This window comes from Oncorhynchus tshawytscha, linkage group LG12, assembly GCF_018296145.1.
Source record: "Oncorhynchus tshawytscha isolate Ot180627B linkage group LG12, Otsh_v2.0, whole genome shotgun sequence".
Taxonomy (NCBI): Eukaryota; Metazoa; Chordata; class Actinopteri; order Salmoniformes; family Salmonidae; genus Oncorhynchus; species Oncorhynchus tshawytscha.
In genome coordinates, this window is record NC_056440.1 from 67,244,896 (window position 1) to 67,270,591 (window position 25,696).

The following is a 25,696-nucleotide window of genomic DNA, read 5'->3' on the forward strand; positions in this document are numbered from 1 at the left end:
GGTTTTGTGTTTGTGTTCGTGTATGCGTTCATGTGTGTGTGTGTGTGTGTGTGTGTGTGTGTGTGTACGTGTGTGTGTGTGTGCCTGTGAGCGTGTATGTATGTGCTGGACGGCAAGTAGCCTAGCGGTTAAGAGCTTTCGGCCAGTAACCGATAGGTCTCCGGTTCGAATCCCTGAGCCGACGAGGTGAAAAATCTGTCCCTTAACCGTGATTGCTCTTGTAAGTTGCACTGGATAAGTATCTGCTCAATGACTAAAATGTAAAAATAAGCGTGTGTATGCATTGGCTAACAACAGAAGGCCATACTTGGATTAGACATTCCCCAAAGTATTGTAGAGAACCTGAAGGAGGGAATAAGGAAGAGAGAATGTGCTAAAGACTGAAACAGAGGATGGTGGGAGGAGCTATAGGAGGACGGGCTTATTGTATTTGTATCCCTGAATTTCCCTCCTACCCTCTTCCATCAGGAATCCTTCCCTCTGATTGGTTGTCAGGCAGACAGATACAGCACGCTACCCCACCTTAATCTGAGAGTTAATGGTGACCACTCATCTACAACAACACAAATAACAGGACAAACCCACTGGCTCCAGGTCATCTATAAGTCTGTACTAGGTAAAGCCCCGCCTTATCTCAGCTCACTGGTCACCATAGCAACACCCACCTGTAGCACGCGCTCCAGCAGGTATATTGCACTGGTCATCCCCAAAGCCAACACTTCCTTTAGCCGCCTTTCCTTCCAGTTTTCTGCTGCCAATGACTGGAACGAATTGCAAAAATCTCTGAAGCTGGAGGCTTATATCTCCCGCTCTAACTTTAAGCATCAGCTGTCAGAGCAGCTCATCGATCACTGTACAGCCCATCTGTAAACAGCCCATCTGTAAACAGCCCATCCAACTTCATCCCCATATTGTTACTTATCCTCTTTCTCTTTTGCACCCCAGGATCTCTATTTTCTACTTGCACATCATCATCTGCACATCTGTCATTCCAGTGTTAATGCTAAATTGTAATTATTTTGCCTCTGCGGCCTATTTATTGCCTTACCTCCCTAATCGTCTACATTTGCACACACTGTACATAGATTTTTCTATTGTGTTATTGACTGTACGTTTGTTTATGTGTAACTCTGTTGTTGTTTTGCCACACTGCTTTGCTTTATTTTGGCGAGGTCGCAGTTGTAAATGAGAACTTGTTCTCAACTAGCCTACCTGGTTAAATAAAGGTGAAAAATATATTTTTTAAATAAATTGAACAACGTCACTGCTCTCCTATTTCGGGAGCTATGACTGTCGTCAACTCGTCTATGTTTGGTGTGCAGTGGTATTTTATTTTCACAATGATATTACAATTGGATTACAATAGTCATGTTTGTGTTGAGCTGTCTGTGGTTAGCATTCCTTAGCCTGAGGGCTTGAAGCTCTCTGGAACAGTTCAAAACCCAAACCAAACCACAAGAGATCTGTCTAAGATGCTCTGTCAGAACAGTTCATAGACCCAGCCCAGTGAAATGACTTTCATAAGCAGGTACATGGCTCCAAACACAACAATTTACTGCAAATGACAACCCGCTCATACAGAGTGTAGCTACAGTATATTATGTACATGTTAACCCCTCACTGTGTACTGTGACTGAATACACATGCATATCGGAGGAGGTTGTTAGGGTCTTGAAGGTAAAACTGTTGTGGCTGATGAGGGGGCTTAAACCAGAGATCCTCCAGTTCTAAGTAACACATTACCTCCAAAGCTATCATGTAGCCAGCCAGAGTCTGGACCCAGTGAAAAAGGTCATTAGCATATATCAGAAGAAACAAAGAAACCTGACAGGACTACTCTCTAGTGTCTATAGCACTCTGTGTCCACCCAATATCTTCCCTCTCTCTGAACCACTAGTCAAGGGGAAAAGAGAAAGAACAAAAAACAGAGTGAGATGAAGGGTGAGACGGTATGAAACAACCCTGCTGAAGTGTAACTGAGAAAGAGGGAGGAGTAGGTTTCGTAGAGCTGACAAGATCATTCATCTCTCCCTTCTTTCACAACCTGAGGCAATCAGATCCACATCTCCTCACATAGCTGACAGAATCACACAGGCGGATCCTCACTGACTAGCTGTATCAGTGCTCGGTATGATGGGGAAGATATACATGGGGACGGAATGTTATTCTTTACAACATTCCAGTTGCTCTGAAATCTCCTAGTAAAAAAATGTTTGGTTCCAGGTAGAACCGTTTTTTTCTAAGAGTGTATTCATATTATTATTTAGTCTAACATTAGCATGCAGATTATATTAGAGCTCATCAGAGATGGTGGGTACAGCGGCATCTCACTGTAATCACCCAGAGAGAGAGAGAAAACCGATTACCAGACAGGTGAGGTGGAGGCGGAGGAGGCAGAGCTGAGGGGAGGAAGGAGGTGAGAGAGAGGGGGAAGAGGAGGTGAGGGGATGGAGGTAGGGTTCAGTTGTGTCACAGAGCATCCAATTAAACCCCATTGAGACAGTCAGACACACACGCACATGTGGTCAATATCTTAGACAACCAATTATGTGAGACTAAAAGATGGCAGAGGGGGGAAGAGAAGAGTAGAGCAGTGAAGAGAGAGAGCAGAGGAGGAGAGGGGAGAGGAGAATAGAGCAGTGAAGAGAGAGCAGAGGAGGAGAGGGGAGAGGAAAGTAAAGCAGTGAAGAGAGAGCAGAGGGGAGAGGAAAGTAAAGCAGTGAAGAGAGAGCCTAGGTCTAGGGTCTAGGTTTACTGTAAATTGCATTATGGCTAAGCAGGGATATGCCACATTTTGTCAATAAGTAAGATTAAAATAATTTTTGACAAGGCCTAAAAATAATATTTCAGATGAAGCGACTCACTGACAGCTTACTGTGGTTCATCTTGAAAAAATGTATATGAGGCATTCAACCAGAGGACAGTACTGTAAAAATGGCTAATCTGAAATTAATATCCTGCTATAGTTATAATTTACCATTTATCTTAGTAAATCTAACAGGGTTTAAGCAGAACAAACATTCCCCTAAAAGCCAGAAACAGGAAGTGATCAAACAGGATGAGTTGACTGACCGTGGAGACGTACTGGATGTCTCGGCAAAGCTTTGTCTCTGCAGGGAAGTCCACCAGATCCAGGAAGTTGTCCACCACCACCTGGCCGATGATATCATGGCGTGAGAAGCGATCAAAGTCGTAGACACTGAAGTGCAGCTTGCGCGTCGGCAGCTCAGCGTACTCCACGGGGAACAGGAATACTTCATCGAACACGGGGTTGAGTGTCTTGCGGTGAACCTTGGTCTGGTGCTTGATCTGCCGGTCCGGTAGTAGGTAGATCTTGACGTAGGGGTCCGAGGTGCCCAATAAATCCTTGGCGGGGAGATCCTGCGCCTTGTGGATCTTGACGATTAGTTGCTCTAAGTCACAGTCGAACTTGAGAATGAAGTGTAGGCGTCCACAGCCTCCGCCCCGCCGGCCCCCCTCATCCCCTTCCAGGGAGCGCTGCTTGTAAAGCTCTGGTTTGAGACGGCCCAGACCCAGGCCCATCCCAGTCAGAGAGTCCTGTCTCTGGAACTGGGCCACGTTAAAGTCCGGGTTGGACCTGTTTACGGATAATCTACGAATTGAGTTAGACCTGTGCAGAGGACAGACAGAACGAGACACATTACCATCAGAGAGAGAGAAAATGTGTATTTGATACAACAATAGAGTACCTGAATAATATAGATGAAGGATTTCTGTAAATATGAACATTACGGCTCAAGCAACAATTGACAAAAATAACAAATTCTCTCTACTCAGTTTTTCAAGAGGGATGAGTTGTGGGTAAGTGTTACATGCTGAGCAGTGGATAGACTTTCCTTCAAATACAAACAAATTACTAACAGCTAAAGTGAAACTCATTGATACAAAGGGTGTCTGGGGTTAGAATTACTCACAGAACATTGTTTTCTGTAGAGGACGTGACTCCACAAGACTCAGTGGGATAGCTGCCCTACAGCTGCTGGGTTGCTATGTCTGAGCTTCTGTTCAATGTTCTAAATCTGGCTAATGCTAGAACTTCCCAACTGCCTCTTTTGTGTCACACAGGGCTTTAACTTCTTCGGGATAGGGGGCAGTATTCGGAAGTTTGGATGACTGAGGTGCCCAAAGTAAACTGCCTGTTACTCAGGCCCAGATAGCTAGGAACTGTTACAATAATGTCTGTGAGTATAACAGAACTGATATGGCAGGCAAAAACCCGAGGAGAATCCATGCAGATTTTCTTTTTTTGAGCTCACCACTCATTGAAATCGCTGTCTATGGGAATAACAATGGAATACCTCCCAGATTGCAGTTCCGGAGTGAGTCATGGTTTCTACCTAAGTGTGGATGAAGTTTACAATGTTCTGAAAGTGAAATTAAGAATCTGGAGACATTTTCTTCAAATTAATGAATGGGCTCTCAGGGTGTATTTTACTCGTGGAAAATATTGTGCAAATCAAAGTCGCGAACAATTATGATGTCTTTACTTCAGAAGGACAGTATAAATATTTGTACAGTTGGCGTAAATTCTAATTTAACTAGAAATTCCAATTAAATTAATAAATTCACTCATGGTGGAGAATTGACATTGAATTACAATGAAATATAAAAAATCTTCAAGTTATGAAATTGGAATTAGACTGTACTTGTTTAATTTGAATGGAATTGCAATTGTAAAAAAATGTAATCTTTGGAATTTAATTGGAATTCAATATTTTTACATTACCCAGTTAAAGGACTGAACACAAATAGTATAACAAATTTACTGTAGATTTTAATTGTAATAATTTGAACCTGTAATCCCATATTTCCAGTATAGCTAGGCTGTCTGAACGGTGACATGAACAGCCTGAAAGCCTGAAGGAATTTAATTTGAATTAGAATTTGTGGAATTCTTGGAATTTAAACCTAACATTGGAATTCAGAGGAATGGAATTATCTCTGAATTGAAAGATTGACCTGGAATTTGGCTTTAATTTAATTTATAATACATTTGTGGAATCAACCCCAATCCTGGTGGACTGTGGTACTCATGGACTGGCGGTGTAAACTTATTATATAAACTTATATTGAAAACTTTACTCCTACAGTGATAACCATTGTGGTGAACTAATTAAATACTATGTATTATGAAAGCAAAGTAGCAGTCTTAGCAGCAGTCTTATTGTAAGGGAGCTTGGTATAGTAAGTACTACAGTATGCAAGCACAGTACATTGCACAATAGCGACTTCATCATAGTAGAGGACTGTGATATAGTACTCACCCAATCTCTGTGTGTATAGACATTGACCGGACGTAGGGTGAGGGCTCAGTGGTCTGCCTCTGCGTACGAGGGTTGGTGTGGACCCCGTTCTCGCGGCCTTTACTCTGGGACTCCAGGGGAATGTCTGGAGACGTGTGGCTAATCTTCATAGCCGCCTCTGGGATGGGAATGATCGCTGCTATGGGGGGAGGTGATACGGGGGTCACCGGCCCCGTCACTGTCCCAGATGCCACAGGGACAATGGAGCAGCGATGTGACTCACGGCGGTCGAGGGCGGGGACGGGGGGATCGACGGCCGTGTAGACTGACTCCCTTGCTGGGACGTAGGGTTGTAAAGGTGCCATGGGGGAATTGTGGTGCCCATGGTTGGGCGCCTTGATGCTGGGGGAGGGGCCACGCTCCCTCCATGGGATCCAGCAGAGCTTCCAGGAGACGAAGATTGAGACCCCGAACAGGGCCAGGCCACAGGCTGTCACCACCAGGGACAGCAGGCTCACTGACACATCTACAGAATGCAGGAAGGGGGGGAAACAGGGCGAGAGGGAGGAAAGAAAGGGAGAGAGTTATTAGGGTCATTTTACTGTTATAAGGAGCTGAGAGGCACAGTGAGACAAACAAAGCTCAATGACACATGTACAAGACAAAGGCTTGGGAGAGAATGAATCATCATCACCACATCAAAAATGTCCAAGATGCAGTCGAATGTCTGTTTTGTCTTGTCCCGTCTTGTCCCGTTTAAATAATAGTTTTTCTCATTTTTTCATATATATTTCGTATATATTTTAATCTCACTTTCATCTAAGGACTGAATATACTCTCCTGCAACCCGCCTCACCCAATGTGGTACAGATCTGCTATTTTATATTTTAGAACCGGAACCCCCATTAGAAGCTAGCCAGCTAACTAGCTACTAGTTAGTAATCAGTTAGCCACCTCTAGCGGTCTTCACTGTCAACTCGGACACCAGCCAACCTCAGCTCGGTAAATACCTGCCAGTCTGCACAGCGTGATATCAAGTCAGAGCAAATCGGACTGCTTTTTCTCAACCACATCTCCGGATTCCTATTGCAAGCTCTGGACCTTTACACTGGATCATCGCAGCTAGCTAGCTGCAATCCGAGTGGGTACTCCTGGCTAACGTCTCTGTCCCGAAGCAAGCACCAGTTATCCTTGAGCTAGCCTCGAGCTAGGCCCATCTCCAGGCTAGCCGAAAAGGTCCACCAGCTATTTATTGGGCTACAATAACTATTTTGCCAATTGGCCTGGACCCTTTATTGCCGACACAGAGCCTCGCCGATCCATCACGACTGGTCTGCCGGCGTAATTGTTCAAGGTGGTTTCAACAGGCTATTCCGTTGCAACGTCGCCGAAGATCCATCTGCTGGCCACGGCCCGCTAGCTTTCTGAATCGCCGTGTCTCCAGCTCGCCTAGCGTAGCAGAGACTACCGAATGGCCCCGACTCACCTATTGCTGCTCATTGGACCCTATGATCACTCGGTTACTCATGCCTCAGCCTAATGTCAATATACCTTGTCCACTGCTGTTTAGGTTAGTTATTATTGTTTTATATCACTATAGAGCCCCAGCCCCACCCTCAATGCCTTAGATAGCTCTTTGTCGCACCCTCCACACATGCGGAGACCTCACCTGGCTTAAAAATCTCTTTGGGGTACCCCCCTCCCCTTCTTCTCAATTTCCGCCTCAAGACATACCCTAATCTAACTGCCTGTAGCTCAGGCCCAGAGGCAAGGATATGCATATTCTCATATTCTATCATTTGAAAGGAAACACTCTGTATTTTGTGGAAATGGGCATTGAATGTAGGAGAAAATAACACAATAGATCTGGTAGAAGAAAATACAAGGAAATAAACATACGTTTTCTGTTTTTTATTGTTGCTGCATCATCTTTCCAAGAACAGACAAACATACTGATAGGATGCTGTGGATGATTTGAATGAAGAACATAAGATGGCAACAATAGCTGAGCAAAGTTTTAGACAGATAACTTCAAAAATGAGCGAGCTACATGACATTGAGCATGAAGTCACCCAGGTGTCCCACACAAATGTACCCAAATGTACCCAAAAGTACCCAAGTGGCCGAATTGGTACAGTGATACATTTTGAAGGAAAGAACTATATACAAAATACATAAATGCTATTCTAACACACCCCCCCAAAAATGTATATATATATATATATATATATGAAAAAAATAATACAATAAATAAATAGTAATAAACAAACAAATAACAAGGGTAACTATTTATACATTTTCTATTTACAATATTGTGAAGACCCTCAGTCCTCTACACAATATTGTGCTGCTGGTGCCATGGCCCATAGCAGTCTCTTTCTGCTGTAAAGCAGAGGCTTACTGAACAGGTGGTGCAGGTGATGGGGCATTTCCTGTGACAAAGGGCTCAACGACGTCTCCCTACTGTGCCCTTTTTGCCCTGAATCTGGGCAGGTGAACACCACTGGTTGGAGCAAAAGGTGGACTTGCTGTAGCTAGCAGGCTTCTGGATGAGCAGTCACTGAAGGCTAGCTGTGAGATGGGGGGCTGTCCACAGCTCTTGGCCATTTCCTTCTGGAGGATGGAGGAATTCACCACAGCAATGTCAATGAAATGATAGAAACATGTTTTGTACCATTTCATGGTCTTGTGAAGAACATTGTAGTATCCTATCAGCGCATCTGACAGGTTCACACCTCCCATGCTCTTGTTGTAGTCCTTCACAGCAGCTGGAATGGGGACATTTTTTGTGGTCTATGCCCCGGCACCATCCTTTACACGCCTGATGACGTGATCTCCACTGAAGGACTTGTGGATACTGAAGCACATGACCACCTCTCTGGTATCCATCCACTTCACAAACAGCAGGCCATCTTCACGGATCCATCGCATGATACCCCGCTCAGCCCGCTTAGGCATGTCGTTCACCTTGGTCTTTGGAAATCCCACCCTGTTGGTACGAATGGTGCCACAAGACGACACCTCCCGCTTCCTCAGCTCTATAAACAGGGTAGGACTTGTGTAGAAGTTGTCCACAAACAGTTTGTAGCCCTTCCCCAGCAGTTGAAAATCCAATAACTCCATAACGGAATCATAACTCAGTCCATTAATCATAACTCAGTCCATTACCGGTAGCAAAAATGTTTTTGTTTTTCCCCTCATAAACAAAAAAATTGCAAGTGTAGGCACACACAGAATCAGCCAAAACAAATAGCTTGTAACCCCATTTGGTTGGTTTGTTACGCATGTATTGTTTGAGGCTGATTCTGGCCTTTGAGGCTACCATCCTCTCATCGATGGACAGGTCTGGGCGGGCTGAAAATATGTCTTGCAGGCCTCAACGATGTTGGGGTAGAGAGGTTTTATTTTACAGAGCCTATCAAACCTTGGTGTGCCTCTCTTCTTGTCATTCTCCCCATCAACTTCTGGGTCACTGATGTGAAGCACCTGTGAGATAGTCAGAAACCTTTTACAAGACATGACAGTCATGGGGAAAGGCAGTTGATAGAGAGCTGACGTTTTCCAGTAGTCCCTTAGAGTTCTCAACTTCACCAGCCCCATGTAAATGACCATTGAAAAGTAGCAGAAAACGTCTGACATGGAAATGGTCTTCCATGCCTCTTTCTTTCCTGCTTGCTTCTTAGCCCCGTACTTATTGGTGTTCGCCACCAGGGAATCAACAACTGACGAGGTGAAAAACAGTTGAAAAAGTTGAAGGGGGCTGTACTTTGCAATCATGTCTAGTTGAGGTCCTGGCTGCCTTTTGGGTCTAAAAACTTGTGGATTTGGTTCCACATCATCTTCTAACACAGAGTGACAATGACCCTCTGGCCCTCTGTCTGCAGGTTTCTCTCTTCCCCACCTCCGCTTCTTTGTCACTGACTTTACATCTCTAGATGGCCAGGTAGGTGTGGAGCCGGAGACAGCGGGGGTCCGGCTGGATGAACCAGCTTCAGAGGGAGATGGACACCTAGACATTGGCGGCTCATAATCAGAATCACTGCCACTGTGAAAGATTTTAAAAATCAGTAACAATACTTTCACGTATGAGCCCTGTATCAACCCGTAAAATAAACAGATATATATAGAGTACAGCGAACATGATCACTATGGTGAAGTGCTGTTCCATTCCAAGTTTATGAAAAATTTATTTAAAAAATATATCACACACACACAGTATTGCCAATGTGTACTTTACACATTTCATTACAGATGATATTTTTATATATTGCAAATAAAATAAGAAAATCAACAAAAAAAATCTCAAATGAATCATATTTCATATTAATTTCAAACAAGGACGTTAGCATTAGAACTTACCAATTCAGCATGGCATCCTCGCCGTGCAGAAACATTACTTCCGCCTGGGAATTAAAACTAGCTAAACCAGCTTCGCTGAAAGATTAATCTTCTTGAAGAAACTCTGTCTCGCTGTCTCGATCAATTTCCTCTATAATTTGGGTTAAGTCTGTATACCTAGACTTTGTTTTAGCTTTTCCTGATTTATTTGCCATAATTTAAATATATAAACTTGTTGAAAATGCTGTTGAATATGTACTGCTATGCGTAACACTCGTTGCTCCGTCAAGTAGGATTTGCAATGGCGAATTAACCTCTTTTTCGCCAGAGTTTACGACAAAGGCTGGTCTTCGAACGTATAACCATTACATATTGCTGTTTACCTCAGCTTATTGGTTCTCTTCCAAGCTAGATTTCAAGATGATCAGTGGTCATTGGGCCAAAATACAGTCAATCAACGATAGACCGGTCCTACCATTGGGGCGCAATGAGGTCATTGATAGGTGTCTTCAAATCGGTTTGTTTCGGTCAATACGTCCCGGGAAAAGAACCATCATGTATGGTTGTGTTAGTAACAACCAGAGGATTGCAGTGAAACCAACCATGACTGGATAAACGTTTGTTTAGTGTGTGTAATTATCACAAACGTTTCGTCCAAAGTTGAATGAGACGGAAATCATGACGCAACTGGTTTACAAATGTTTCGTGTTAGGCGATAAAAATTTATTTTATCAAACAAAACGAACATTCACTGTGTAGGTAGGACACTTGGCATTGCCACCAGAGGAAGATCTTCAATGGTAAGCGATTTATTTTATTGTTATTTCTGACTTTCGTGACGCTAATGCTTGGTTGGAAAATGCTAGTAATACTTGTGTGTGTGGGGCGCCGTCCTCAGTTAAATCGCATGTTTGCTTTTGCAGTAAATCTTTTCGAAATCTGACACAGCGGCTGGATTCATCTTTTAAATTATGTAAAATACATGTATTTGCAAGAATGTTTAATACAGCGAATGGTGTATTTAAAATGTTAACTCTCTGCAGTTTCACCGGATGTTGGCCTGGTGGGATGTGAGCGTCTCCTCTACCCTAGACAGGTTAATTAACTGGTGCCTCCAGAGACGCAACCGCTCTCATCGTCACTCAATGCCCAGCTTTATCTCCACTGTACTCACCTTCCACCATACCCTTGTCTGTACATTTTGCCCTGAATCTATTCTACCACACACAGAAATCTGCTCCTTTAATTCTCTGTCCCCAACGCACTAGACAACCAGTTCTTATAGCCTTTAGCCGTAACCTTATCCTACTCCGCCTCTGTTCCTCTGGTGATGTAGAGGTTAACTCACGCCCTGTTGCACTCAGCACCACACCTATTCCCAAGGTGATCTCATTTGTTGACTTTGGGTGGCAGGGTAGCCTAGTGGTTAGAGCGTTGGACTAGTAACCGAAAGGTTGCAAGTTCAAACCCCCCAGCTGACAAGGTACAAATCTGTCATTCTGCCCCTGAACAGGCAGTTAACCCACTGTTCCTAGGCCGTCATTGAAAATAAGAATTTGTTCTTAACTGACTTGCCTAGTTAAAGGTAAAATAAAAAAATAAAATAACTGTAAAAGCCTTGGTTTCATACATATTAACATCAGAAGCCTCCTCCCTAAGTTTGTTTTATTCACTACTTTAGCACACTCCGCCAAGATTAGCACACTCCGACAAGATGGATATACCAAAGGGGACAGCGTTGTAATCTACTGCAGCGATGGCCTGCAGAGTTCTGTCATACTATCGAGGTCTGTGCCCAAACAATTCGAGCTTCTACTTTTAAAAATACACCTTTCAAGAAATAAGTCTCTCACCGTTGCCGCTTGTTATAGACCCCCCTAAGCCCCCAGCTGTACCCTGGACACCATATGTGAATTGATTGCCCCCCCATCTATCTTCAGCGCTTGTAATGTTAGGTGACCTAACCTGGAATATGCTTAAGACCCTAGCCATCCTACAATCTAAGCTAGACACCCTCAATCTCACACAAATTATCAAGGAACCTACCAGGTACAACCCTAAATCTGTAGCCATGGGCACCCTCATAGATATCATCCTGACCAACTTGCCCTCTAAATACACCTGTACTGTCTTCAACCAGGATCTCTGCGATCAATGCATCATTGCCTGAGTCCGTAATGGGTCTGCAGTCAAACGACCACCCCTCATCACTGTCAAATGCTCTCTTAAACACTTCAGCGAGCAGGCCTTTCTAATCGACCTGGCCTGGTATCCTGGAAGGATCTTGACCTCATCCGGTCAGTAGAGGATGCCTGGTTGCTCTTTAAAAGTACTTTCCTCACCATCTTAAATAAGAATGCCCCATTCAAAAAATGTAGAACTTTTAAATATATAGATATAGCCCTTGGTTCACCCTAGACTTGACTGCCCTTGACCAGCACAAAAACATTCTGTGGCGTACTGCATTAGCATCGAATAGCCCCCACGATATGCAACTTTTCAGGGAAGTCAGGAACAAAATATACACAGTCAGTTAGGAAAGCTAAGGCTAACTTTTTCAAAAAGAAATTTGCCTCCTATAGCACTAATTCCAAAAGTTTTGGGACACTGTAAAGTCCATGGGGAATAAGAGCACCTCCTCCCAGCTGCCCACTGCACTGAGGCTAGGAAACACTGTCACCACCGATAAATCTACGACAGGCATTTCTTTATGGCTGGCCATGCTTTCCACCTGGAAACCCCTACCCCGGCCAACAGCTCAGCACCTCCTGCAGAAACTGCCCCCCGTCCCCGCTTCTCCTTCATCCTAATCCAGACAGCTGATGTTCTGAAAGAGCCGCAAAATATGTATCCCTACAAATCAGCTGGGGTAGACAATCTGGACCCTCTCTTCATAAAAGTATACACCAAAAGTATTGCAACCAAATCAAATGTATTTGTCACATACACATGGTTAGCAGATGTTAATGGGAGTGTAGCGAAATGCTTGTGCTTCTAGTTCCGACAATGCAGTAACAACCAACGAGTAATCTAACCTAACAATTCCAAAACTACTACCTTATACACACAAGTGTAAAGGGATAAAGAATATGTACATAAGATATATTAATGAGTGATGGTACAGAACGGCATAGGCAAGATGCAGTAGATGGTATCGAGTACAGTATATACATATGAGATGAGTAATGTAGGGTATGTAAACAAAGTGGTATAGTTTAAAGTGGCTAGTGATACATGTATTACATAAAGATGCAGTAGATGATATAGAGTACAGTATATACATATGCATATGAGATGAGTAATGTAGGGTATGTAAACATTATATTAAGTAGCATTATTTAAAGTGGCTAGTGATATATTTTACATCAATTTCCATCAATTCCCATTATTAAAGTGGCTGGAGTTGAGTCAGTGTGTTGGCAGGAGCCACTCAATGTTAGTGGTGGCTGTGTAACAGTCTGATGGCCTTGAGATAGAAGCTGTTTTTCAGTCTCTCGGTCCCTGCTTCAATGCACCTGTACTGACCTCGCCTTCTGGATGATAGCGGAGTGAACAGCCAGTGGCTCGGATGGTTGTTGTCCTTGATGATCTTTATGGCCTTCCTGTGACATCGGGTGGTGTAGGTGTCCTGGAGGGCAGGTAGTTTGCCCCCGGTGATGCGTTGTGCAGATCTCACTACCCTCTGGAGAGCCGAGGAACTTAAAACTTACTACCCTCTCCACTACTGTCCCATCGATGTGGATAAGGGGGTGCTCCCTGTGCTGTTTCCTGAAGTCCACAATCATCTCCTTTGTTTTGTTGACGTTGAGTATGAGGTTATTTTCCTGACACCACACTCCGAGGGCCCTCACCTCCTCCCTGTAGGCCTTCTCGTCGTTGTTGGTAAGCCTACCACTGTAGCCTACCACTGTAGTGTCGTCCGCAAACATGATGATTCAGTTGGAGGCGTGCATGGCCACGCAGTCGTGGGTGAACAGGGAGTACAGGAGAGGGCTCAGAACGCACCCTTGTGGGGCCCCAGTGTTGAGGATCAGCGGGGTGGAGATGTTGTTACCTACCCTCACCACCTGGGGGCGGCCCGTCAGGAAGTCCAGCACTCAGTTGCACAGGGCGGGGTCGAGACCCAGGGTCTCGAGCTTGATGACGAGTTTGGAGGGTACTATGGTGTTAAATGCTGAGCTGACAATGGTGGCCCTCTTGAAGCATGTGGGAACAGCAGACTGGGATAAGGATTGATTGAATATGTCCGTAAACACACCAGCCAGCTGGTCTGCGCATGCTCTGAGGACGCGGCTGGGGATGCGATGCCGTCTGAGCCTGCAGCCTTGTGAGGGTTAACACGTTTACATTTTTTACTCACGTAGGCTGCAGTGAAGGAGAGTCCGCAGGTTTTGGTAGCGGGCTGTGTCAGTGGCACTGTATTGTCCTCAAAGCGGGCAAAAAAGTTATTTAGTCTGCCTGGGAGCAAGACGTCCTGGTCCGTGACGGGGCTGGTTTTCTTTTTGTAATTCGTGATTGACTGTAGACCCTGCCATATACCTCTTGCGTCTGAGCCGTTGAATTGTGACTCTACTTTGTCTCTATACTGATGCTTAGCTTGTTTGATTGCCTTGCGGAGGGAATAGCTACACTGTTTGTATTCGGTCATGTTTCCGGTCACCTTGCCCTGGTTAAAAGCAGTGGTTCGCGCTTTTAGTTTCACGCGAATGCTGCCATCAATCCACAGTTTCTGGTTTGGGAATGTTTTAATCGTTGCTGTGGGAATGACATCGTCAATGCACTTTCTAATGAACTCGCTCACCTAATCAGCATATTCGTCAATGTTGTTGTCGGAAGCAATGCGGAACATATCCCAGTCCACGTGATGGAAGCAGTCTTGAAGTGTGGAAACAGATTGGTCGGACCAGCGTTGAACAGACCTGAGCTCAGGAGCTTCTTGTTTTAGTTTCTGTCTGTAGGCAGGGAGCAACAAAATGGAGTCGTGGTCAGCTTTTCCGAAAGGAGGGTGGGGTAGGGCCTTATATGCGTCGTGGAAGTTAGAATAGCAATGATCCAAGGTTTTACCAGCCCTGGTTGCGCAATCGATATGCTGATACAATCTTGTTTTCAGATTAGCCTTTTTAAAATCCTCAGCTACAATGAATGCAGCCTCAGGATATGTGGTTTCCAGTTTGCAAAGAGTCAAATAAAGTTTGTTCAGGGCCATCGATGTGTCTGCTTGGTTGGGAATATATACGGCTGTGATTATAATCGAAGAGAATTGCCTTGGTAGATAATGCGGTCGACATTTGTTTGTGAGGAATTCTAAGTCAGGTGAACAGAAGGACTTAAGTTCCTGTATGTTGTTGTCATCACACCACGTCTCGTTAATCATAAGGCATATGCCCCCGCCCCTCTTCTTACCAGAAAGATGTTTGTTTCTGTCGGTGCGATGCGTGAAGAAACCAGCTGGCTGCACCGATTCCGTTAGCGTCTCTCGAGTGAGCCATGTTTCCGTGAAGCAAAGAACATTATAGTCTCTGATGTCTCTCTGGATTGATACCCTTGCTCGGATTTCATCAACCTTGTTGTCAAGAGACTGGGCATTGGCGAGTAGTATGCTAGGGAGTGGTGCGCGATGTGCCCGTCTCTGGAGCCTGACCAGAAGACCGCTTCGTTTGCCTCTTTTACGACGTTGGTGATTTGGGTCGCAGGCTGGGATCCATTCTGTTGTCCTGGGTGGAAGGCAGAACACAGGATCCGCTTAGCGAAAGTCATATTCCTGGTCGTGTTTTATGTCTAGTTTATATGTTTCGATGTGTTTGGCCTAATATGGTTCTCAATCAGAGGCAGGTGTTAGTAGTTGTCTCTGATTGGGAACCATATTTAGGTAGCCTGTTTAGTGTTATGGGTTGTGGGTGATTGTTCCTGTTTCCTGTGTTCCTGTGTGCGTGTTCACGTTACGGGACTGTTTCGTCTTCGTTCATTTTGTTGATTTATTGTTTTTGTTCGTTGTTAAAGTATTCTATTCAAATAGATAATCATCACGCTGCATTTTGGTCCTCCTCTCTTTCGCCCGATGAAGAACGTTACAGTCGTACTGATGGTGAGTTGACGTTGCTCTTATATTCAGTAGTTCTTCCCGACTGTATGTAATGAAACCTAAGATGACCTGGGGTACCAATGTAAGAAATAACAGGTAAAAAAACAAAATACTGCATAGTTTCCTAGGAACGCGAAGCGAGGTGGCCATCTCTGTCGGCGCTGGAAGTAGCCTGTTCAACCTCTCTTTCGTATCGTCTGAGATCCCCAAAGATTGGAAAGCTGCCACGGTCATCCCCCTCTTCAAAGGGGAAGCCATTCTAGACCCAAACTGTTATAGACTTACAGTATATCCATCCGGCCCTGCCATTCAAAAATCTTCGAAAGACAAGTTAACAAACATGTCACCGACCATTTCGTACCTTCTCCACTATGAAATCTGGTTTCCGAGCTGGTCATGGGTGCACCTCAGCCACGCTCAAGGTCCTAAACAATATCATAACTGCCTTCGATAAAAGACAGTACTGTGCAGCCGCCTTCATCGACCTGGCCAAGGCTTTCGACTCTGTCAATCACCGCATTCTTATCGGCAGACTCAACAGCCTTGGTTTCTCAAATGACTGCCTCGCCTGGTTCACCAACTACTTCTCAGATAGAGTTCAGTGTGTCAAATCGGAGGGCCTGTCCGGACCTCCGGCAGTGTCTATGGGGGTGGTGGACCCGGTGTTAACAAACCTCCAAACGAGCTTCAATGCCAAACAACACTAGTTCCATGGCCTCCAACTGATTTTAAATGCTAGTAAAACTAAATGCATGCTCTTTAACCGATCACTGCCCGCACCCTCCCGCCCGACTAGCATCGCTACTTTTGACGGTTCTGACTTAGAATGTGTGGGCAATTACAAATACGTAGGTGTCTGGTTAGACTGTAAACTCTCCTTCCAGACTCACATTAAGCTGCAGGGGCAGTATTGAGTAGCTTGGATGAATAAGGTGCCCAGAGTAAATGGCCTGCTCCTCAGTCCCAGTTGCAAATATATGCATATAATTAGTACATTTGGATAGAAAACACTCTGAAGTTTCTAAAACGGTTTGAATGATGTCTGAGTATAACAGAACAGGCAAAAACCTGAGAGAAAAAAATGCAGGCAAAAACCTGAGAAAAAAGTGGAAATCTGAGGTTTGTCGTTTTTGAACCCTTTTGAGCCCTATCGAATACACAGTGGGATATGGTTCAAGTTGCACTTCCTAGAGCTTCCACTAGATGTCAACCATCTTTAGAAACTTGAATGAGTCTTCTACTGTGATGTGGGTTGGATGAGAGCTCTTTGAGTCAGTGGTCTGGCAGAGAGCCAGGTCATGGTCACGCGCATTTCACATGAAAGCGACCTGCGTTCCATGGCTTTTCTACAGACAATGGAATTCTCTGGTTGGAACATTATTGAATATTTATGATTAAAACATCCTAAAGATTGATTCCATACATTGTTTGAAATGTTTCTACGACCTGTTATATAACTTTTTGAACTTATCGTCCGACGTTGGGCTGGACCTGCACGAGCGTTTGGATTTGTGTACTAAACGCCCTAACAGAAGTAGCTACTTGGACATAAATAATTGACATTATCGAACAAATCAAAAATGTATTGTGGAACTAGGATTCCTGGGAGTGCATTCTGATGAAGATCATCAAAGGTAAAGGAATATGTGTAATGTTATTTCTGATTTCTGCCTCCAACATGGCGGATAATTTAAAAAAAATTCTGAGCACCGTTCTCAGATTATTGCATGGTTTGCTTTTTCCGTAAAGCTTTTTTTTTTAATCGGACACAGAGGTTGCATTAAGGAGAGGTATATCTATAATTCCATGTGTAACACTTGTATTTTCATTAACATTTATGATGAGTATTTCTGTAAAATTGATGTGGTTATGCAAAATCAATGGATGTTTTTGGAACTACTGAACGTAACGTGCCAATGTAAACTAAACAAAATTCATATAAATATGAACTTTATCAAACAAAACATACATGTATTGTGTAACATGAAGTCCTATGAGTGTCATCTGATGAAGATCATCAAAGATTAGTGATTCATTTTATCTCTATTTGGGCTTTTTGTGATTCCTATCTTGGGCTGGAAAAATGGCTGTGTTTTTCTGTGGCTTGGTGGTGACTTCTAACGTAAGAGTTTGTGGTGCTTTTGTTGTAAAGCCTATTTCAAATCAGACACTGTGGTGGGATTAACAACAAGATTACCTTTAAAACGGTATAAAATACATGTATGTTTGAGAAAACGGGATTGTTAAGCATCTCCAATCCAAAATTTGTAACAAAGCCTCCTTCACTCATACTGCCAAACATACCCTCGTAAAACTGACTATCCTACCAATCCTTGACTTTGACGATGTCATTTATAAAATAGCCTTCTACACCCTACTCAGCAAATTGGATGTAGTCTATCACAGTGACATCCATTTTGTCACCAAAGCCCAATATACTACCCACCATTGTGACCTGTATGCTCTCGTTGGCTGGCCCTTGCTACATAGTCGTCGCCAAACCCACTGGCTCCAGGTCATTTTTAAGTCTATGCTAGGTAAAGCCCCACCTTATCTCAGCTCACTGGTTACCATAGCAACGCCCACCTGTAGCACGTGCTCCAGCAGGTATACTCTATGTAAACTGTGTAAACTGGAAACCACATATCCTGCATTTATTGTAGCTGGGGATTTTAACAAGTCTAATCTGAAGACAAGGCTCCCTCCCTTTCAGCATATTTCGAAGGCGCGACCCGGGCTGGCAAAACCCTGGATCATTGTTATTCTGACTTCCGCGACGCATATAAGGCCCTGCCCTCCTTTCGGAAAATCTGACCACGACTCCATTTTGTTGCTCCCAGCCTATAGACAGAAACTATAACAGGAAGTGCCCGTTCTCAGGTCTGTTCAGCGCTGGTCTGACCAATCGTATCCCACGCTTCAAGATTGCTTCGATCATATGGACTGGGATATGTTCCACATAGCGTCGGATAATAACATTGACGAATACGCTGGTTGGGTGAGTGAGTTTATTAGCAAGTGCATCAGTGATGTTGTACCCACAGCGTCTATTAACACATTCCCCAACCAGAAACTGTGGATTGATAGATGCATTCGCGCAAAACTGAAAGTGCGAACCATTGCTTTTAATCAAGGCAAGGTGACCGGAAACGTGAACGAATACAAACAGTGTAGCTATTCCCTCCGCAAGGCAATCAAGCAAGCTAAGCATCAGTATAGAGACAAAGTAGAGTCGCAATTCTACGGCTCAGACACAAGAGGTATATGTCAGGATCTACAGTCAATCACGGACTACAAAAGGAAAACCAGCCCCGTCGCGGACCACAATGTCTTGCTCCCAAACAAGCTAAACAACTTCTTTGGTCGCTTTGAGGACAATACAGTGCCACTGACACCGCCCGCTACCAAAACCTGCGGGCTCTCCTTCACTGCAGCCAATAGGAGTAAAACATTTAAACGTGTTAACCCTCGCAAGGCTGCCGGCCCAGCCGCGTCCTCAGAGCATGCGCAGACCAGCTGGCTGGTGTGTTTACGGACATATTCAATTAATCCTTATCCCAGTCTGCTGTTCCCACATGCTTCAAGAGGGCCGCCATTGTTCCTGTTCCCAAGAAAGCTAAGGTAACTGAGCTAAATGACTATCGCCCCGTAGCACTCACTTCCGTCATCATGAAGTGCTTTGAGAGACTAGTCAAGGACCATATCACTTCCACCCTACCTGACACCCTAGACCCACTCCAATTTGCTTACCGCCCCAATAGGTCCACAGACGATGCAATGGCAATCACACTGCACACTACCCTAACCCATCTGGACAAGAGGAATACCTATGTAAGAATGCTGTTCATCGACTACAGCTCAGCATTTAACACCATAGTACCCTTCAAACTCGTCATTAAGCTCGACCCCGCCCTGTGCAACTGGGTCCAGGACTTCCTGACGGGCCGCCCCCAGGTGGTGAGGGTAGGTAACAACATCTCCACCCCGCTGATCCTCAACACTGGGGCCCCACAAGGGTGCATTCTCAGCCCTCTCCTGTACTCCCTGTTCACCCATGACTGCGTGGCCATACACACCTTCAACTCAATCATCAAGTTTGCAGACAACACTACAGTGGTAAGCTTGATTACCAACAATGACAAGAAGGCCTACAGGGAGGAGACGAGGGCCCTCGGAGTGTGGTGTCAGGAAAATAACCTCACACTCAATGTCAACAAAACAAAGGAGATGATCGTGGACTTCAGGAAACAGCAGAGAGACCAGCCCCCTATCCACATCGACAGGACAGTAGTAGAGTTAAGGAGTTAAGTTCCTCGGCATACACATCACGGACAAACTGAAAGGGTCCACCCAACACACAGAAAGTGTGGTGAAGAAGGCGCAGCAGCGCCTCTTCAACCTCAGGTGGCTGAAGAAATTTGGCTTGTCACCAAAAACACTCACAAACTTTTACAGATGCACAATCGAGAGCATCCTGTCAGGCTGTATCACTCCCTGATACGGCAACTGCTCCACCAACAACCGTAAGGGTCTCCAGAGGGTAGTGAGGTCTGCACAATGCATCACCGGGGCAAACTACCTGCCCTCCAGGACACTACAACCACCCGAGCCACTGCTTGTTCACCCCGCTATCATCCGGATGGCGAGGTCAGTAGAGGTGCATCAAAGCGGAGACCGAGAGACTGAAAAACAGCTTCTATCTCAAGGCCATCAGACTGTTAAACAGCCATCACTAACATTGAGTGGCTGCTGCCAACATACTGACTCAACTCTAGCCACTTTATATGTTTACATACCCTACATTACTCATCTCATATGTATATACTGTACTCTATACCATCTACTGCATCTTGCCTATGCCGTTCGGCCATCGCTCATTCATATATTTTTCCGAATATATTCTTATTCATTCTTTTACACGTGTGTGTATAAGGTAGTTGTTGTGAAATTGTTAGGTTAGATTACTTGTTAGATATTACTGCATGGTCGGAACTAGAAGCACAATAATTTCGCTACACTCACATTAACATCTGCTAACCATGTGTATGTGACAAATAAAATTTGATTTGATTTGTATATTTCACTGGTGATCCCCAAGCCAACAACTCTTTTGGCCGCCTTTCCTTCCAGTTCTCTGCTGCCAATGACTGGAACGAATTGCAAAAATCACTGAAGCTGGAGACTTATATCTCCCTCTCTAAGTTTAAGCATCAACTGTCAGAGCAGCTTACCGATCACTGTACCTGTACACAGCCCATCTGTAAATAGCACACCAAACTACCTCATCTCCATATTGTTTTTTTGTTTTTGGTTGCTCTTTTGCACCACAGTATCTCTACATGCACATCATCACCTGCACATCTGTCACTCCAGTGTTAATGCTAAGTTGTAATTATTTCACCTCTATGGCCTATTTATTGCCTTACCTCCCTAATCTTACTACATTTGCACACACTGTATGTAGACTTTTTCTATTGTGTTATTGACTGTGCATTTGTTTATCTATCCCATGTGTAACTCTGTCTTGTTGTTTTTGTCGCACTGCTTTGCTTTATCTTGGCCAGGTCGCAGTTGTAAATGAGAACTTGTTCTCAACTGGTCTACCTGGTTAACTAAAGGACAAGTAAAAAAATAAAAAATGTATATATCATTTCACAACATTTCTAACTCGCCGCCATTGGACTCTGGAGCATTGGATACGCGTTCTCTGGAGTGATGAATCACGCTTCCCCATCTGGCAGTTTGACGGACAAATCTGGGTTTGGCGGATGCCATGTGAACGCTACCTGCCCCAATTCATAGTTTGATGGAGGAGGAATAATGGTTTGGCGCTGTTTTTCATGTTTCGGGCCCCTTAGTTCCAATGAAGGGAAATCTTAATGCTGCAGCACATAATAACATTCTAGACGATTCTGTGCTTCCAACTTTGTGTCAACAGTTTGGGGAAGGCCCTTTCTTGTTTCAGCATGACAATGCACAAAGCGAGGTCCATACAGAAATGGTTTGTCGAGATCGGTGTGGAAGAACTTGACTGGCCCGCACAGAGCCTTGACCTCAACCCCATCGAACACCTTTGGGATTAATTGGAATGCCAACTGCAAGCCAGGCCTAATTTCCCAACATCAGTGCCTGACCCCACTAATGCTCTTGTGGCTGAATGAAAGCAAGTCCCCGCAGCAATGTTCAAACATCTAGTGGAAAGCCTTCCCAGAAGAGTGGAGCCTGTTACAGCAGCGAAGTGGGGACCAACTCCATATTAATGCCCATGATTTTGGAATGAGATGTTCGACGAGCAGGTGTCCACATATTTTTGGTCATGTAACGTATAAGTCATAGTTTGCTTGTGTGCTTCTCTAGCTGCGTGCCATTAAAGACACACCACAAGGAACGGCATAAGACTAATTAAATCACTGTGCACTAATTGAAAAAACATGGCTTGCAGGAACTTTTCTCAAACTCCCTTATGAAAAAAAGAGAGCGAGAGCGGCAAACTTAATTAGGAATTATCCGAAGTTGTTTAATTATCTCCTCTGGAGTCCCATGTGAGGCCATGGTCCTGATTGTGGTGCTGCTGTAATCCACTGTCCTTGACTGAGAAGAATAGAGCAAGACAATGTGTTGTGGGGAAACGTCGGACAATTCTGTTCATTTCTCCTCACAGAACTCATTGTTTGCTAAATTGTTTGCCACAAACATACCAGCTATATCTAATTCAAGATAAAACCTTATGCTTGTAGGGTAATATAAAATAAGAAACGGCAAGTATGTCTTCTTAAAATATAATTCCATTTGAAATGTTTAGCCATAGTATTGGAAATTCTAATGTTTATGCCATAGACATAGACCGTGTATACAGTATAAAGGTTTGCACTAACCAAGGCTATGTTCATAGAGAACAGAATACCTGTTTAGAGGTGTCACACCCTGACCTTAGAGAGCCTTTTTATTTCTCTATTTGGTTAGGTCGGGTGTGATTTGGGTGGGCATTCTAGTTTCCTATTTCTTTGTTTGGCCTGGTATGGTTCCCAATCAGAGGCAGCTGTCTATCGTTGTCTCTGATTGGGGATTATACTTAGGCAGCCTTTTTTCCCCCTTGAGTTTGTGGGATCTTGATTTTGTATAGGTGCTGTGTAGTCTGCAGAACTTTACGTTTGTTTGGTATTTTGTTATTTTTCGGTGTTCATTTTTAATAAAGTAAGATGTTCGCCTACCATGCTGCACCTTGGTCTAATTCATCTAACGAGCGTGACAAGAGGTTTGAATGGTTTATGCCAGGTCCTTTACCGATGCCCAACATCTTCTCCTCATCCAATGAGAGCTGTTGGTGCAGGTAAAGGGCAGGCTCCTCTACCCAGGGGTTGCTGACGCATGCCAGATCTTATGCCTGGATAGGTATTTTACGTACCAACTAACCTCATCATACAGGTAACTGCCAAAATAATGGAAACACTTGAGTAAATGGTGGATACAAATTATATTGAAAGCATGAGCTTCCACACGAGTGGGGATCCTGAGTTAATTAGGTTTGATGAGCATAAAAATGATGTAAACCATATGCCATGGTTGTCTCAGTGACCAGATCTCAACTCAACTGGTTGAATGGCTGGTTTAATGGCTATTTTTGCCCCGTTGGCACAGGTGAGGTAATTTACACTTGCTGAGAATCACTTGCCTCCAACCAAATTAGTTAGAATTTTTTATAATTTGTCCATGCCATTTTTGGACTTTGAAGTGGTCCTGTGCAGTTGTAAATCAATGAAATACACATGTGAACACTAATGTTTTCAATTTCAACTTATTTTTGAAGAAATTGTGAATTGTTCAAGGATGCATCCTCTCCTCCATTCTCTTCTGCCTCCTTTTGAAAAATGTCAATGTAACTGAGGAGTGGAAACAAATGCGCTTGAATGAAATGAGATTCTCCTCCACAAGTGCGTCATTAGCCAAACTATGTATAACGTGGTACAAACACATTTTGCTAGCTGTACCAGACATTTTATAGATTAAAATTGTTAGTTTTAAAATGTGTGCATGCATTTCTTCTCTGAGAAAAAAACTGATTCAAAGGGGATGTGGCAGATTACAAAACTCTTCCTGGTAGGAATCCGGTAGGATATACGTAAGAATTCTCGGCCGGAAGAGGCTATCGAGGAGAGGAGCAAACTCCTTTGTTCACCTATTAACAAATTGATATTTTCCTGTCACACCCTGATCTGTTTCACCTGTCCTTGTGATTGTCTCCACCCCCTCTGTGTGTCACGTATATGTCCCTGTGTTTCCTGTCTCTCTGTGTCAGTTTGTCTTGTTTGCTAAGTCAACCAGCAGTTTTCCTTGCTCCTATTTTTTTCCCCAGTCTCTTTTGTGTATAGTTCTCCTGGTATTGACACTTGCCTGTTCTGACTCTGACCCTGCCTGCCTGACCACTCTACCTGTACTGTCTTCAAGCCTGCCCATCCCCTTGTATTGTTTTGGACTCTGTCCCGGTTTATGAACTCTCACCTGTCCCTGACCTACCTTTTGCCTACCCCATGGTTGAGCTCCTATTTAGTAATCCATCTGCTTCCTGTGTCTGCATTTGTGTCTCGCCTTGTGTCCTTATATTCTCCTACATATGGCAATGACTTATCGGTTTCCAGGTCAGGAGGAGTTGAGGAGAGAATGGACTTATACCCAATGGAGAATCTAACTATATCTAGGTTGGTCCTCATCCTCTACACGGTTTAAACTAAGATACTACATGTATGTATACAGTGTGAGAAGCCTTGTGAAAATCCTGCAAGTAATCCTGTAAATATATTTGAATGTGACAGCTTTTAGAGCATGACTTGCAATATGTTGTGTAGTTGTATGTTGATGATGCTATTGATGCGTTGCACTTTGTTGTCCCCATTAACGGTCTTGTAGGAAGCAGTGTCAGTCCTATGAATGTGAAATTTGTGTCAGCTTCATCATAATTACAGAGCACTGCAGTACTGCTCACATTCAGAATGAGCTAGAGAGACTGTTTAGGGTTTACTGTGTTTCCATGCAACATCGGTTGCAGGCACGTTTTGGCCATATCACTGCAGCCTGAAATATCACAAATAAAATATTAAGATTTCAAGGTGTTGTGATGAATAATAGTGTGCTCATTCACACTGGCACAGGGTCCCCAGTCACTGGGGTGGGGGGCACAAAGACGACAGTCACAAAGTGTCTTCTGATTCATCTTGCAGTTCGCCTCCAAAGAAATCCCAGGAAGTGAAGTGATGATGAGATCACTCTCTGGGAATTCTTCTGAAGAGGGGGAAGTGCCGCCAAAGATCTTCAAAGAGATGAATCAGTGTCATTGGGAATTCATAATTTAGGTACAGCTGTCACCCCTTGAACTTGGAGGGTCAATGTAACACAATGCATGACACCTAACTAACGTACACCTTCCGGACTGCAGAGTAAATCAGCACTTATCACTACTACACATAATGACACACCTGCAGAGGCTAGGTATTTTGCCTAGCTATCTTTATGGGAGTAAAATGGTCAGATTTTCTAGAGGCATTCACAAAACAGACCCATTGTTTTGTTGTGCATCATACAGTATTGTACCATGTAGTTCACCATATTCTTCCATATGCTGTCCCATTCTCCAGCCCTGTTTGTCCATTTGTTTATGAAACGCTGTGGGTTTACATCAATTGTGGCATATTAAATTATGATTTGTCTAATTAATCCACTGGGGGAGTTATAAAAATAAATATATGCTAAATGACTAAGCACAGACAGGGCTATGCAAGAAATTTTACTTCCGGCGCCGACAGAGATGGCCGCCTCGCTTCGCGTTCCTAGGAAACTATGCAGTTTTTTGTTTTTTTACGTGTTATTTCTTACACTAGTACCCCAGGTCATCTTAGGTTTCTTTACATACAGCCGACAAGAACTACTGAATATAAGATCAGCAAGACCAAGAATATGTTTTTCGCGATGCGGATCCTGAGTTCTGCCTTACAACCAGTGTAACCGAGTGGATCACATG

The 25,696-nt window shown here is 44.0% G+C and overlaps 1 protein-coding gene across 1 annotated transcript in view; it reads right to left on the reverse strand.

Annotated features, from left to right (window-relative positions):
- The window catches only part of LOC112263777 (synaptotagmin-9), a 42,214-nt gene that overhangs the window by 9,826 nt on the left and 6,692 nt on the right, over positions 1 to 25,696 (reverse strand). The window contains exons 2-3 of the mRNA XM_042330954.1: positions 5,286 to 5,790; positions 3,073 to 3,631 (exon numbers count right to left, since the gene is read on the reverse strand). Of these exons, the coding sequence (XP_042186888.1) occupies positions 3,073 to 3,631; positions 5,286 to 5,790 (1,064 nt within the window). The remainder of the gene's footprint in view (positions 1 to 3,072; positions 3,632 to 5,285; positions 5,791 to 25,696) is intronic.